Below are 14,636 nucleotides of genomic sequence, written 5' to 3' on the forward strand. Positions count from 1 at the left end.
CTCCCTCATCTTAAACGGCACTGACCACCACTGGGATAAATATACCTGAATTTGTCTAATAGAAACTCTCGTTCAACTGTTGGACTAATGATTACACCCTAGATCAGCTAGATGCAGGCAAGATTGTGTAAGGCATGTAATGAATCTGTCACTGTCTGTGCACCTACGTTGTAAACTTTAATTCGGAGGCTGTTGCAACCTCATGATGGGTATAGGGAAAATTAAACCTATCAATGTTACATTGAGCGGCGTGAACGGAATAGGAATGACATTCATCCAATATGCTGTAATAGAAATAAGGCCATGCTCATTAAAAAAAATCCTCCTCCCTAATCCTAAATGGCACCCACCACCACTGGTGTACGTGTGTAGGAGGGGGTACCCACCAGTGAGGCTGGCTAAACAATGTGCAGAAAGGTCAGTAATGATGCCGTTCAGCCCCACTCCGCAATTTACCTGAGAAACACACAAAAAGACTAAATGTTAGTCTCACAGTATTCCCATGGTAAATAATTTAGTTTAACATCTTACCTAAAAGACAAGACACACCAAAACAACATTGTAATTCCCCAAAGGTCAAGCATTGCATTAAATTGTGTCACAAAAAAGCAAAACCTATTTTCTAGGGCTGATCCCATTTAGTCAACTGGTTGATTGTTTGGTAGATATGCTGTTGGTCGACAGATCTTTTAGTATAGCAGTGACAAATATATAAAAATAGTGGACTAATCCATTGCAGAGGCCGTGGGGATGGCACACCAGTATCACCAGTAGTACATTTACCTTTAATTACCATCATTTCTCATCTGTCTGTTTGGTTACGGTAATTTCTGTTAATGCATTCAATATTTTATTGTTAGTCTTACCGTTGTCATTGTAGGAGTGGACACGTTTTTTGCCGAGCGCACAACCTAGGCTACACTTGTGAGTAAACAGTTTTGATTTATTTCATTCCATTTACAAGTTGTCAATTTATTAATTGGTCTTTTGTTTGAAGCACTCCTGTCAATCTTGAGTAAGGACACGCACCTGATTCTGCACTGAAGTAGGCATAAGCTACCTGGCCTGCATGTAAATGTAGGCATAAGCTACCTGGCCTGCATGCAAATGTAGGCCTATAAATGTGCACGGTTGATTATCTGATACTATTTCTGATTGTCTTAACTCCCCATCACTGCAAAGCTTCTCAAAGTTATTTTTTCTTTGCCTCAAACAACAAGTAAACAAAGTCTGTTTTTACATCCATTGAGAATGACAATAGTTTGTCAATGTAGCCCATTTGAAAAATGTTTCCAGCTCTCTCCCTTTTGATAACCACTCAGCATGAAAGGGGGAAAAAAATGCATGCTCTGATCTGGTGGAAACGTCAGAAAATAGACCTACCTGATTACATTTTATACCTTGGGAGAATCGCCTACAGCTATTCCTTGTAGACAGGTCCTGAGTAGCCAATGTGATTTATAGGATATTTGTTTTCATCAGGATATTTTCTACCTGTGGGCTGCAATGTTTTTTATATTTTAAATTAAATTAAACTGTTCCACGAAAATATGCATATGAAACTCATAACTTGCACGCAGATCAGTAGAAATGGTACGATAACTGCACTCCAAATGGAAAAGGTTGCCGACCGCTGGTACAGTTGAAGTCGAAAGTTTACATACATTTAGGTTGGAGTCATTAACTTGTTTTTCAACCACTCCACAAATGTCAATGTCACCACTCCACAAAGGACCTTGTAAAGATGCTGGAGGAAACAGGTACAAAAGTATCTATATCCAAAGTAAAACGAGTCCTATATCGACAACCTGAAAGGCCGCTCAGCAAGGAAGAAGCCACTGCTCCAAAACTGCCATAAAAAACCCAAACTACGGTTTGCAACTGCACATGGGGACAAAGATCGTACTTTTTGGAGAAATGTCCTCTGGTCTGATGAAACAAAAATAGAACTGTTTGGCCATAATGACCATTGTTATGTTTGGAGGAAAAACGGGGAGGCTTGCAAGCCGAAGGACACCATCCCAACTGTGAAGCACGGGGGTGGCAGCATCATGTTGTGGGGGGTGCTTTGCTGCAGGAGGGACTGGTGCACTTCACAAAATAGATGGCATCATGAGGAAAGGAAAATGATGTGGATATATTGAAGTAACATCTCAAGACATCAGTCAGGAAGTTAAAGCTTGGTCACAAATGGGTCTTCCAAATGGAAAATGACCCCAAGCATACTTCCAAAGTTGTGGCAAAATGGCTTAAGGATAACAAAGTCAAGGTATTGGAGTGGCCATCACAAAGCCCTGACCTCAATCCTATAGACAATTTGTGGACAGAACTGAAAAAGCGTGTGCGTGCAAGGCCTACATACCCGACTCAGTTACACCAGCTCTGTCAGGAGGAATGGGCCAAAATTCACCCAACTTATTGTGGGAAGCTTGTGGAAGGCTACCCGAAACATTTGACCCAAGTTAAACAATTTAAAGGCAATGCTACCAAATACTAATTGAGTGTATGTAAACTTCTGACCCTTTGGGAATGTGATGAAAGAAATAAAAGCTGAATGAAATTCTCTACTATTATTCTGACATTTCACATTCTTAAAATAAAGTGGTGATCCTAACTGACCTAAAATGGGGAATTTTTACTCGGATTAAATGTTAGTAATTGTAAAAAACTGAGTTTAAATGTATTTAGCTAAGGTGTATGTAAACTTCCGACTTCAACTGTATAGCCTAACGGCAGAATCTGCAGAGGGAGGAGAGTCGGGAACAGATTTTTTCCTTCTGGTTTGGCTATATTGATCTCTGGCTCCCTCTTTAGTAACTTGTGTGTCTTCAATTTTAAATCTCAGTGCTTAAAGCATCAGACAAGCTCAGTAGCCTACATATAGTTGACTTTATTCAAACATAGAAAAATACACGCTCGACCAAGATTTTCTTTTCAGGGACAGCCCTAATATTTTCACCATCTTTGCAGCCATCCTCGTTGAGTGTTTGCCAGAGCATGTGGCATTTAACATATGAAACAAGACTCACCAAAAACAGCCTATCACAGCCAGTCCACATCATTGACATTTACAGTGCCCTATATTAGCCATATAAACATACACGACATCCTTTATCCAACCCGGCAGATAAATAACTGAAATCAAGCTACAAACACGAGACACTATGTGATATTAGGTTCACTTAACTGATCCATCCGTTAAGCTGGTCTTCTCTGGCATTTCCAAATCACCAGATAAGTGCTACATCTTTAACCATTTTATCCAGGTTTAGTTTGAGTAACCTTTTCCAAATAAAAACCTTATAGCAATAAAGCTCTCGCCCATTTCCCACTATGTTTTGGTCGGTGGAACAACAGACACACTGCAGAGCGTAAATCACAGCAGGTTTGTATACGTGAAGCTAATAGTATCGCAGATGGTAAAGCAGGACACTACAATGCATTGTTTCACATTAGCTCGAACCCTGTAAAAGCCGTACCTAACTAACTCAAAGCTCAGGGTTTGCACTTTACCTGCAGGGCAAAATTCAAAGTGGATAGTGAACTAATGGTTATGTGGGGTGGTAAGTTTAAAGATGTGGTTGCGGTTTGAGATCTCATTGGGAGTGGATCAGATGTTTAGGTGACGGCCCGATGTAATGCACAGCGTTCACACGTCAGAAAAGAGGAATTTGTGGCAAGAAAGCATTGCCAAATATGGAAGCTTATGTTACCGATTGAAAGCAAAAAGCTGATTCATCACCAGAGTGAAAGCTGATAGACCAGTGTGAAAAGCGAGGAGAGAAACAAAGGAAGACAAAAAAATAAAAACTCTGCAATGAAAGATGCTTGTCAAGTATTTTTATCCACTCCCCCTCTCCAGACCGTGTTCCTCTCACCGTCTGTCCCACATCACTTCTGACAGACAGTTCCCCATCCCATCCCAGCCCCGCTGGACTCCCAGACCTCTTCAGGGTCCAATACTTAATCCTGTTAAATCATGTCAACCCTTCCCAGAATTAGATTAGCACTTGAGAGCATCTTCCATATCCACCCAGGGTTTCCCTCTATAGAGAGCACAGACAGGCAGGGCTGCCAGGTGGGATGGAAGTTTTCACACCACCAAACAGGTGCTTCAGAGGAGCTCCTCACAACTTGTCTCAGACTCGACATCAGCTGCTGCTGCCTCCCACCACACATGCAGCGGCATACAGTACTATTAAGCAGTCACACCCATGTTAGGGGAATGCCTTCTGTTTGGGGCAGAGAGAAAGATAAGGTAAATAAAATAGTTTGATCAACTCTGGCTGTCTCCCTTCAAACCTAATCGAGATAATCCAACACATCAATATCAAAATAGATGATGCAAAGATGCTAATAACATAATTGAATAGTATTGATATATCTATGCAGCAGAATGCTATCTTGCAGTAGATAACCCAATAACCTCTATCTACAGTGGGCTCTACATATATTTAATCTAATCTACAAGGTAAAGTCTACGGTGTGTCTGCATCTGGCAAATACAGACAACAATTACAAGGGTTGGGCTATGCCAGTTTTTCCCAACACACATGGCTGTTGAACAAGACTATGTATGGGCTGATTTCAATGCTGTGATCCTGTGAATCACTGCAATGATAATATGCCCTGAGGCGTCAGCTGACAATGCATGGGAATGAGGGCCAGACCTATGAGGCCTGCCTTCACCAGCAGCATCAGCAGCACTGGGCTAGACAGTCTAAAACCACTCTGTCACTGTGCACCTGGAGGCTGGTAAGGGGGGTAAGGCAGGCAGGCGGGCAGGACATTCTTTCAGGATGAGTGTCAGGGAGGGTAATTGTCTGCCAGGAGTTGGCCTCACAGATGGAGGCTCGAAGGTTTTTTTGGAGAGAGTGGGTATGTGGAGTCGACACAAAAAAAGAAAGAGGCATAGAGGAAGCGAAAGAGATATACACAGAGAGGATGACAGTAGGGCTGGGCGATATATCGAATTCATTCGAATGTATGTTTTAGCGCAATATTCCAAATGCCTGTATCGCTAAATAATTTTTTTTTGTTTTCATGAGGGTTTATGTCCGCTTGTTCTCATGTTGTCTTTTTGGTTTCGTCTCGTTCACTCCTTCTGTGCTCTGCACCTTCTCATTTACATCAGAGATCTATATAATGACGAGATGCTCATGTCTCCACCCTAACAATGGGAGTCGTTGTCCCAAAGCCGGGAAGGTAGGCGACAAGGTTCAAAATAAGCGCATTGGGCATATTTTGGACAGATTTAGGTGAGGGTAAAACCTCTCGCTTGGCCTCTTTCTCCTAAGCACCTCCCCCTACCTCTCACAACGACAAAGATGAGCGATTACTTCTTCCTCTCTGACAAACGGTTTCAACTCGCTATTTGCATTTGAGGTTTGGTCCAACAGAATCGGTCATATGGACACCGAAACACATGGAGACATTATTTGACTGCTAACTTTTCGAACAATACCCGGTTTGTTTCAACTCCTCAAATTTCGAGCAGACACTACTAAAACGGATGTACAAACGAACGTTCATTCTGGAAAATGTATGCGCAGTTTGTCGCGCTCGCATTACGGTACCACGTATGGCTAGCAGCATTTAAGTCAAATAAAGGTTGTTATACTAGCTGTTTAGTCTGTGTTTTATAAATATATTTTCTATAATGCCTGCTACATTATTATTGGATGTGCATTATGCATGTTTCTATAATTTTTTTTTACAAAAAGTACATTTTTATAAAACAGACCTGAAAGCCAGATCAGTGATTATTGCAAAAAAGAAGCAGGTATAATAATTTTGATAAAATAATGAAATGATTAGTGGGTCTTTTGGTTGTGGAAGGCATATATATCCAGCCTAGGTATAATTTCACGAACTCTGAATTCATTAGATTATTGCTGACTGTTTTAAATACAGTGTATTTGACCTTTAACTGTTCAACAAAGCTTATTTAAAGAAAATATTTTTTTTAAATGTTGATGTATATCGTGAATTGCCCATAAGTTATAAAAAATGGAGATATGAGTTTTAGGTCATATCGCCCAGCCCTAGATGACAGTGGATAGAAAGGTGGCATGAGAGAATTAGGAGAAAGAAAGAAAGATGGAGACAGACCCATATATAGATGGAGAAGGAGGGGGAGGTTGTGGGGGTGGATAGTCTACCCGTCTGAACGCAATCAAAAATAATTCTACCCTTGGGGCATTTCTATGCTCTTGCCAAGAGCCCCCATCCCCCCCAGCCCCCTACCCTACCCATCCCGGTTTGGGATCTCTCCTTTCCCCAAAGACTAGGTTAGGGTACGATCACAGAAACTTGAATATTAATCCACATTCACATGCATGATAAGTCCCATTCCACCATAATTAGCTCATCAAAAGAACTCAAATATATGCAAATGTTAATTAATCGAGTGCCGGGTGGGTGGAAAGGGAGGGGGAGTGATCTTAGCTGTGCGTTACAAAAAAAATCTGGTGCTTATAGGGGTTCAAAATAGAGCAGATTAAACAATCAATCAATCAAACAATAATACATTTGATCCAAGGGCCCTTTGAACATGGCAGGGTAAGAATCTGCACATTCTCCAAAACAAACCACCATTTGTTGAAATTGATTGGTCATGGCAATGGGAAAAACTCGTGGAAAGGGCATAGAACTGAGTCCGTGGGGTACAGCTACAGAGAAAAAGCTATGCAAGCATTTTAAGAAAACTGTGCATCACTACTCCAATAAAAGAGCTGTGCCAGTTTGTTATAAATCACAGGGTGAACTGCAAAGTTTGGATAACATGTACACTAAATCTTTTCCATCGTTAAACAAAATACAGAGGCCAACATTAACAAAGAATTACAAGCTTATCAAAGAGCCATCAGACATCACTCATCAACCCCCCTTCGCAATCATTTTGGCCAACTCGGCAGAACAGACAGACAACCCCCACATCCATGTTTCTCAGACCTCAGCCAGACACAGAGCAGACTCACTTAGGATGCAGCACCCTATTCCCTTTATAGTGCACACATTAAGACCAGACCCCTATGGGCCCTGGTCAAAAGTAGTGCACTATATAGGGAATAGGGTCCCATTTGGAACGCACCAAACTAGCCAGCCAAGTCTAAAGCGCCACCATCTTGATCAACTTTACCTCAAACTCCTAAGAGTTTGATCTCCTCTGAGAGTTACAATCTATCTCTGACTGACTCAGTGCTGTGACATTGCAGTAGTCAGCAAAGTCACCAGACAGAGCGTAGCGGAACAGAACTTACGCTGGGGCTGCTGAGGAGCTATAAAATCCCAGCCGGTCATTAAGGAGACAGATAACCTCATACTTCAGACTGGCTTATCAACAGAAACAGCATCTGTCTGCATTTTAGTGGAGGACTCACTGTGTCCTAGAGGAGACATTAAGATACAGGACATTTTAGAGGCTTCGTGAGAGTCTTGTAAATTCACCATTCTCATCATGGTGTTAGGTTTTTACTTTATTTTGAGCCCTTCGGTCTCTGTGAAGGTTGGTTGGCTGTTTGTTGAGGCACATGACAAAGTTAGTTGGCATGAATCAAACTCTGCTGACAACACAGTCACAGACGTGTCATCAAAGTCACAGTTAGGATGAGATGTCTAGCTCTTTGATCACATCCAAATGCATGGCATATATACCAACACTGGCCAGCCAATTGGCATGAATACCGCATGCTTAGAGGACTCCTGAAACAAGATCAAATACTGTGGACTGGCTCTCACACAAACGCATTAACAAGAACTCCATGTTTCTTCCTGGTCACTTTGAAGAGACCAGAGCTTGTCCATTAAAATCTCTGTTTTTAATGTGAACCTCTCTCAGTATGAGAAAACAGCAAGCAATACTAGTAAAAATCAGCACACTCAATACCTAGTGAGGACGGAGGAAAATCCAGTGTTCAAAACACTTCATTCTGGAGGAGTTTGAGGCACATACTAACTATATGCGCACATGAACAAACACGCACACAACACTACTCTCATTGCTAAGCCTTGTGTCAATACACCAGAGTACCACTTCCCCAGGGCTTATTACAGTTAAGCAGTATGGAGGCACCCACAACACTTCAAAATCACTGGATCGTTTGTTTAACCAAAGATAAATATTAATATGGAAATATGATATAAAGCTTGACCATGTAAAACAAACAGAATGCTAGAGCAGGACACTGTTTCACCCCAAACTCCAGGTTATTCTGACTCTAGTCAATGCTTTATGGTGATAATTGGTATAGGACCCTCCTTTTATTCACTGTTTTGCCCATATTTTCTCTAAGTACAGTGATATCAGAGCTGTACTTATTATAATGTACCATGTGCCTGTAGTGTACGCTAAGCATGCCCAAGCCAACTCTACTCTATAAACAGTTGCTTGAAGCTTTGTTGACACTACTTACACACAGTATAATATCACGCTGCTGACTAAGTAGAGCAGCAATATCAAATGAAGCCTGCAGTGCCCCCTTTCCACCGACCCAAAGATGGATTAGTCCCCCTGAGGGCGTCTGGTTATGACTACGCCAAATTGAGTATTAGGGGCTAGTAGCTGATCCATGCCAATGAGCGACCCCTCATGCCCGCCCCTCTCCACAGCAGCCCAGCTGTTCTGCATACCATCCTGCTCCCCCTCATCATGTACAGAGATTCTGATCCCCACCCACCACAAAACCCAGGCAAAAACCTGCCAACCAGGTTTTGCAGCCCGCTGACAAAATTAGACGCACAGAGAAAAAACAACAAAGCAAATAAAAGCACTCATGTATACGAGTACAGGGAAAGGTTTTTGCTGTATACAAAAATGTTCTAGAACAATCTAATAAACACATACACAAATGCACATTAACACAGAAGTACACACGATGTACACTATGCCATCCTCTTCCGAAAATACACAATAAAATACTCTCACACACAAAAAATTGCAACCAAAACTACACGTTAGTCTCTCCCTCCTTTCTCCCAGTTCATCGCCCACCTTCCCCATCATCACCTCATAGGTCACTAGACGTTCCAGAGCTCCTGTTCCTCCACTGGGGAATGCCTGGGATCAATATGGAATAAACCCTACGTACAGGAATGAGATAATATCCACAGCACAGAATGCCTCTGCCAGGCAGCCACTGCTCCAGTCACCGTGTCAGCTGGGCCAGCCTCGTGCTGCAGTGACAGCCTCTCTCCCTCTGTTCTCACCCAGAGAGGAGGAGCAGGAGGAGGAGAGGGGATGTGTGGCGTTTCTAGATCTCTCGCTATCTGAGGCTCAGTGCTGAGACGTCAGGGCCATCAGCAGTAGCAATGCAGCAGTAGCAATGTTAACCTATTGTGCGTGTCTGCAGTAGCGACTGCCATTGTTCCAGAGACCTAGCCGAGAGAGACAGAGAACACTAGCCAGCGCTAAAGCACATAAGAGCATGCAATTGAGAGAAGAGGTAAAGTGAAAGAGAGAGAGAGAGGAGAGCGAGAGAGACAGGCCCTCCTCCACTCATAGACAAACCCTGCCAACTACAACAGTTGTGGACAAGCCCCTGTGCGCTGCTCCTCCTCCTCCTCCTCTCCTTGAGCCCAGAATTAACTCTAACTGCTGGCTGGCTGAGGGGGAGTAGGAAGGGAGGGAAGGGGGAAGTCAAAGAAAGAAAAGGGGGTTAGCTATTGACAATTTTATTTTATCTCACCTTTATTTAACCAGGTAGGCTAGTTGAGAACAAGTTCTCATTTATAACTGCGACCTGGCCAAGATAAAGCAAAGCAGTGTGACAAAAACAACAACACAGAGTCACACATTTAATAAACAAACATACAGTCAATAACACAATAGAGAAAGTCTATATACAGTGTGTGCAAATGAGGTAGGATAAGGGAGGTAAGGCAATAAATAGGCCATAGTGGTGAAATTATTACAGTATGGCAAATTAAACACTGAGGTGATAGATGTGCAGAAGATGAGTGTGCAAGTAGCGGTACTGGGGTACAAAGGAGCAAAATAAATAAAATAACAGTATGGGGATGAGGTAGTTGGATGGGCTATTTACAGATTGGCTATGTACAGGTGCAGTGATCTGTGAGCTGCTCTAACAGCTGGTACTTAAAGTTAGTGAGGGAGATATGAGTCTCCAGCTTCAGTAATTTTTGCAGTTCGTTCCAGTCATTGGCAGCAGAGAACTGGAAGAAAAGGCGGCCGAAGGAGGAATTGGCTTTGGGGATGACCAGTGAAATATACCTGCTGGAGCGCGTGCTAAGGGTGGGTGCTGCTATGGTGACCAGTGGGTGGGGCTTTACCTAGCAACGACTTATAGATGACCTGGAGCCAGTGGGTTTGGCGACGGAAATGAAGCGAGGGCCAGCACACGAGAGACAAAGCCTGGGGAGGGGAGCGTAGTGTACATCCGCCCAGCTCCATCCACACATTTTGAGTTGAGCGGGACAGGGGGCTGCCAGCTAAGAGGATTTCCAGCCCCTGAAAAAGAGAGGCTGCAGTCTAATAAAGTCACGCACAATGACTTGAATGGGGAAGTGGAGCGTTCCTAAATGTGAATCGGTAATGTAACATTTCTGTTTTTATTCTGTGAGGAATAAGAGGAATTATAAACTGAGGGAGAGAGGCCATGGAGTGGAGGTTTTCTACACTCTACAATTGTAGATTAAACTGTCTTTCATCTATTGAGCAAGCTCCAGGCTACTTTAACCTTAGATCTATTAAAATATGGCTGCGAAATCTAATAACAGTTAAAAATAGATGAGGGGTGAAAGGTGAATAAGCTACCGGCCGCAGAATGATTTTCCATGGACCATTCGCTGAGGGTGCAGAGACGGAATTAGACTGGTGTAGAGACATGTTCTGGTGTAGAGACATGTTTCCTCCCCACCAAGACAGGTGGCTACTACACACTAAAGGTAAAGATGGTGGCAGCCTGCCACCATCTTTACCTTAGTGTGTATGTGTCTGTCTGTCACAGCCACACACTGTCAGCCTGTCAGTGCCTGGAACACCCACACCACCACCAGCCCCTAAACATGGAACATGCCTACCTACCCACCACCCACACACCAAAGCCCCCCCGGCACCATAACCTAATTACAGATCTGGAATGCTGGTTATTCATTGATGCTATCCTAGGCCTACCCTGCTGCTGTCACACCCACCCACCCCCATGACTGCCCTTCCTCCCCACAAGGAACTATGTCAAATAGGGAATTTACATTAATACTACAGCACTCAATGTTTGGAATCTACCTTTCACATAAACGGTCATACCACACAGACAAACCACCCCCATTCACACTCATATAAAGATATTAAATTTCTTTTAAAGACAATTTATTCTACTGTGACCCTATTTTGGCCCTGTTGTCAGACAGCAGGGGTGGGTTGGAATCTTTGCATTGATTTACAGTCTATGGGGTATGTTGGGATTAGAAAGGGGAGGGAAAGTAATGTCTTCGAGCATGGCTGTTCTTAGACTACCCTCTATCCATCTCCTTCCCTGTGGTGGATAAGATCCTCAAATGAAATTGTATTTGTCACATGTGCCGAATACAACAGGTACCTTACCGTGAAATGCTTACTTACAAGCCTTTAACCAACAATGCAATAAACTTTTTTTTTTTTAAATGTATAAATAAAAAAGTAACAATAAAAAAACAATAATGAGGCTATAAATAGGGGGTACTGGTACTTAGTAAATGTGTGCGGGTACAGGTTAGTTGAGGTAATTTGTACATGTAGGTAGGGGTAAAGTGACTATGCATAGATAATAAACAACGAGTAGCAGCAGTTTAAAAACAAAGACTAGGGTCAATGCAAATAGTCCGGGTAGCCATTTGATTAATTGTTCAGCAGTCTTATGGCTTGGGGACCATGCTGTTAATTAAGGAGACTTTTGGTCATAGACTTGGCGCTCCGGTACCCCTTGCAGTGCGTGTGGTAGCAGAGAGATCAGTCTATGACTTGGATGACTGGAGTCTTTGACAATTTTTGGGGCCTTTCTCTGATACCGCCTAGTATTATTATATAGGTCCTGGATGGCAGGAAGCTTGGCCCCAGTGATGTACTGGGCCGTACACACTATCCTCCGTAGTGCTTTACAGTCGGATGCCGAGCAGTTGCCATACCAGACGGTGACGCAACCATTAAGGATGCTCTCGATGGTGCAACTGTAGAACTTTTTGAGAAGCTGGGGACCGATGACAAATCTTTTCAGTCTCCTGAGGGGGAAAAGGCATTGTCGTGCCCTCTTCACGACTTTCTTGGTGTGTGGAATTCTGTACATAACCTCCTCCCGTGACTAAAGCACCTCTCAGGGTGAGAGAGAGGACTCTGGAGGAGAGGAAGAGGGTGATAGTGTGGTCAGATGGAATGTTTTACGTTGTGTGCGCTGTAGTTAAAAGAAGCAACCTAGTATATGTTTATAAACTCAAAAGGTTCTCTGTTCTTGAAGAGTTGAAACAGTGCATGTTTTGTCTCCCCTACTGTATATGGTTCGCGTGTGACTAGCGTTGTCATAATGCTCAAAGGTCCTCGCTGTCGACTGTGCATTGTGGTTCGTCTCTCACTACCCCAGGGCAAATGGTTGACAGTTAGAGTAGACTGTAGACACACTCCAGCTATATTTGAACTTTTCCTGGTGGAAAACAATATCTGATATATAAATACATTAATATAAAATACATTAATGTACACAAAAAAATATATGTTTTAAGCAAAATCTCGTTTTCAGACACAAGTGCAAACTTCACACTATCATTTCAGAGGACCACCTATTGACATGTGCCTTTTGTAAGTGAACCAGATGATAAATCGGCTGAAGATTAGACTGGAGTAGGACCTGAGATGCAGTGCCTTAGACCGCTGTGCCACTCGGGATGCCCCTAGTGAATAGCCTCTTAATGGAAAAGACACATTTAGCCATGTAAAGCTAAAGGGTTCCTAGCCTGAGCGGCGAATAAAACTATATGGCTCTGAAACATACAGGCTGCGTGTCAAATAGCACCCTATTCTCTTTATAGTGCACTACATTTGACAAGGTTAACAGTATTGCACTATATATGGGATGCATTCACGGTGTGGCTCTGGGTCTTACGCTAGTCACTGATAGTCACTGTAGTTGGCTGTATAAGCTCCATTACCATATACTTGTTCAGACACAACCCACATGAGTCAGACAAGCCCACGCTAACACTATCATTACTGAAGCGTTCAGCCACATTAACCAGCCGCCGTCGACGGCATTTCTATAGCTTACCACGCACGAGGCATTCATCATGGAAATCGACAATTAAATATATTTCTGCCTATATCAGCAAATTTCCTCCAAAACGGGTGACTCATCAGTTCTTAGAATGAACATCAGTAACAATAACACACAACTGCTTCATTACGTTACTGAAAAAAACACATCCGTCTGCAAATTTTGTTTCATCATAATGTTTGTACAGCACTAAACACGTGTGCATTTGCGTGATACAACTGTGCAAAGTGAAATCGTTACACTTCTCTCGTACTACAGTATAGCTCCCTTTTGCATCCCTTTACTACTACTACTGACCGCAGAACAGTTTGTCTTTGCTTGGGGGGATATCGATTTTGTCTGTCTCCCAGTCAAGGGGGTGGGATTCCCCTCCGGCACATCATCCCTGGGGGGGTTATCAAGCCAGTCATCTGATAAATAAGACACTATGACTCCCCTCTGCCAGATGGTGAAGCGTGATTCATCACTCCAGAGAACGCATTTCCACTGCTCCAGAGTTCAATGGCGGTGAGCTTTACACCACTCCAGCCGACACTTGGCATTGCACATGGTGATCTTAGGCTTGTGAGCAGCTGCTCATCCACTGAAACCCATTTCATGAACTCCCAGCAAACAGTTATTGTGGCGACGTTGCTTCCAGAGGCAGTTTAGAACTCGCTAGTGAGTGTTGCAACCGAGGACACTCGGGGGTCCCGTTCTGTGAGCATGTGTTGCTCCTAGACGTTTCCACTTCACAACAGCAGCACTTACAGTTGACTGGGCAGCTCTAGCAGGGCAGAAATTTGACAAACTGACTTATTGGAAAAGTGGCATCCTATGACAGTGCCACGTTGAAAGTCACTGAGCTCTTCAGTAAGGCCATTCTACTGCCAATGTTACTATGGAGATTGCATGGCTGTGTGCTCAATTTTATACACCTGTCAGCAACGGATGTGGCTGAAATTGCTGAATCCACTCATTTTAAGGGGTGTCCACATACTTTTGCATATATAGTGTACCTTACAAGACAAGTATTTCAATGCGAACACCCACAGTCAGTCTCCCTGTTCAGCCTTGTCTGCCCTTGTGTAATGAAGACCCTCCAGGGACCAACAAGGACACAGACACTGGTGACAAAATCAATGAGGGTTTACAGCTCCCCTCTCAATTAGAGATCTACCATCTGAATTATACATTGGCCCTCTTCCTGCATCTCACAGATGAACAGAACAGGGTGTTTCAAGCTGAACAGCCTAAAGCTAGATTTTCACTAACTCTAATTCACACAGAGACAGTACATAGTTGTTGCACATCCGGTAGATGTACATCATTGGCCGCTCCTCAGAGGAGGAATCAGGAATCCTCAGTGAATTAAATTTTTCATTTTTTTTTAAACAA

General features: G+C 43.1%; 1 protein-coding gene across 11 annotated transcripts in view; it reads right to left on the reverse strand.

The window, feature by feature from the left end:
* LOC115150452 (nck-associated protein 5-like) overlaps nt 1–14,636 on the reverse strand; it is a 125,387-nt gene that overhangs the window by 47,342 nt on the left and 63,409 nt on the right. For 7 of the 11 annotated variants that reach the window (XM_029693757.1, XM_029693754.1, XM_029693755.1 and 4 more), the window contains one exon: nt 387–456. The exons of 3 other annotated variants lie outside the window; for them this stretch is intronic. Coding sequence is in view for 3 of the 8 variants with exons in the window: in XM_029693754.1 (XP_029549614.1) it covers nt 387–456 (70 nt within the window). In the remaining 5 variants the exon portion in view is untranslated. Of the gene's footprint in view, nt 1–386; nt 457–9,007; nt 9,674–14,636 lie in introns of those variants that run through there. One more of the 11 variants, XM_029693759.1, reaches the window with a different exon arrangement.

The sequence above is a fragment of the Salmo trutta genome, chromosome 16 (assembly GCF_901001165.1).
Source record: "Salmo trutta chromosome 16, fSalTru1.1, whole genome shotgun sequence".
Lineage (NCBI taxonomy): Eukaryota > Metazoa > Chordata > Actinopteri > Salmoniformes > Salmonidae > Salmo > Salmo trutta.